The sequence below is a fragment of the Salvelinus sp. IW2-2015 genome, unplaced genomic scaffold, assembly GCF_002910315.2.
Source record: "Salvelinus sp. IW2-2015 unplaced genomic scaffold, ASM291031v2 Un_scaffold1865, whole genome shotgun sequence".
In the NCBI taxonomy this organism is placed as follows: domain Eukaryota; kingdom Metazoa; phylum Chordata; class Actinopteri; order Salmoniformes; family Salmonidae; genus Salvelinus; species Salvelinus sp. IW2-2015.
The window spans coordinates 99,395-101,289 of record NW_019943229.1 but is presented as its reverse complement, the minus strand read 5'-3'; the positions used below and the strand labels follow the sequence as shown (position 1 = coordinate 101,289).

Sequence of the window (1,895 nt, the reverse complement as noted above, 5' to 3'; positions counted from 1 at the left end):
TCAATCAAGCTCGAGACCCTGGGTCTCGACCCCGCCGACTGTTGCAAACTGGGTCCTGGACTTCCGAGGGGCCGCGCCCCAGGTGGTGAGAGTAGTAACAACATCTCCACCCCGCTGGATCACTCAACACTGGGGCCCCAGACAAGGAGTGCGTTCTGAGCACTGCTTCATGTATCCCTGTTCACCCGACGACTGCGTGCCATTGCACGCCTCCAAACTCAATCATCAAGTTTGCGGATGACACTACAGTGGTAGGCTTGATTCACCAACACGACGAGACGGCCTACAGGAGGGAGCGTGGAGGCCCTCGGAGTTGTCGTTCAAGGAAAATAACCTCATACTCAACGTCAACAAAAACAAAGGAGCATGATTGTGGGACTTCAGGGGAAACAGCAGAGGCGAAGCACGCCCCCTATCAATCGACGATCAAGTAGTGGAGAAGGTTGCTAAAGTTTTAAGCTTCCTCGGTGTACAACATCACGGACAATGAATTGAGTCCACCCACACAGAGCGTTGGAAGAAGGCGCAGGCAGCGGCCTCTTCAACTGCAGGAGGCTTGAAGAAATTCGGCAATTGTCACCAAAAGACACTCACAAACTTCTACAGATGCCACAATCGGAGCATCCTGTCGGGCATGTTATCACCGCCTGGTACGGCAACTGCTCCGGCCCACAAAACCGTTAAGGCCTCTCCGGAGGGTGAGTGAGGTTGCAGAACGCAATCACCGGGGGGCAAAAACTACCCTGCCTCCAGGACACCTTACACCACCCGATGTCCACAGGAAAGAGGCCATAAAGATCATCAAGGAAACCACCCACCCAAGCCCACGCCGGTTCACCCCGCGTATCATCCAGAAGGCGAGGTTCAGTACAGGTGGCATCAAAGCAGGGGACCGAGAGACTGAAAAAACAGCTTCTATTCTCAAGGCCATCAGACTGTTAAACAGCCACCACTAACATTATAGCGGCCGCTGCCAACATTACTGACTTTTCAACTCCAGCCACTTTAAAAAGGGAATTGATGAAATTATGTAAAAATTAACCACTACAACACCTTATACAAACAATGCCACTTAATTATAATTGTTTACATACCTACATTACCATCTCATATGTATATTACTGTACTCTATAGTATCTACTGCATCCTTGCCATCCTTTATTAACTACATGTACCACTAGCGGACTTTAAACTATGCCACTTTATGATTTACATACCCTACAGTACTCATCTCATATGTATATAGCCGATACTCATATACCATCTACTGGACATCTTGCCATTGCCGTTCTTGTACCCACTCATTCAGTATATCTTATCGTGACATATATCTTTATCCCTTTACCACTGTGTGTGTGTAAGGTCAGTATTGTGGAAATTGTTAGGTTAGATTACTTAGTTGGTTTATTTACTGGCAGTGTCGGAACTTAGAAGCACAAGCATTTCGCTACACTCGCATTTAACCATCTGCTAACCAAAAAATGTGTATGTGACCTATAAATTTGATTTGATTTGACTTAGTATACGTTATAGTGGTAGGTTGAAGCTAACAGAAAAAGTAGTATACTTATAGTAGTCTTAGTAATAATAGCAGTACACCTAGTAGGAGTAATAGTAGTAGTACTTAGTAGTGGCATGTGTAATCGTATAGATAAGTAGTATAGGTAGTAGTGGCGTATAGATAGGAGTAATAGCAGGAGTAGTAAGTGCGTAGTAGTACAGTATGAGTAATAGCAGTGTAGTAGTAGTAATACGCGCCAATAGTATGTAGTGAGTAATATCAGTAGTTGTAGTAGATTAATAGCAGTTGTAGCAGTATGTGGATAGTAGGTGTGGAATAGTAGTGAGTGTATAGTTGTGGTATAGTAGTGAAAGCTGTTGAAACTCTTCTGTTT

General features: G+C 44.9%; 1 protein-coding gene across 1 annotated transcript in view; it reads right to left on the bottom strand.

Annotated features, from left to right (window-relative positions):
• neu4 (sialidase 4) overlaps positions 1-1,895 on the bottom strand; it is a 21,678-nt gene continuing 19,783 nt past the window's right edge. The window contains 1 exon segment of the mRNA XM_070439713.1: positions 1-114. Within this exon segment, the coding sequence (XP_070295814.1) occupies positions 1-114 (114 nt within the window).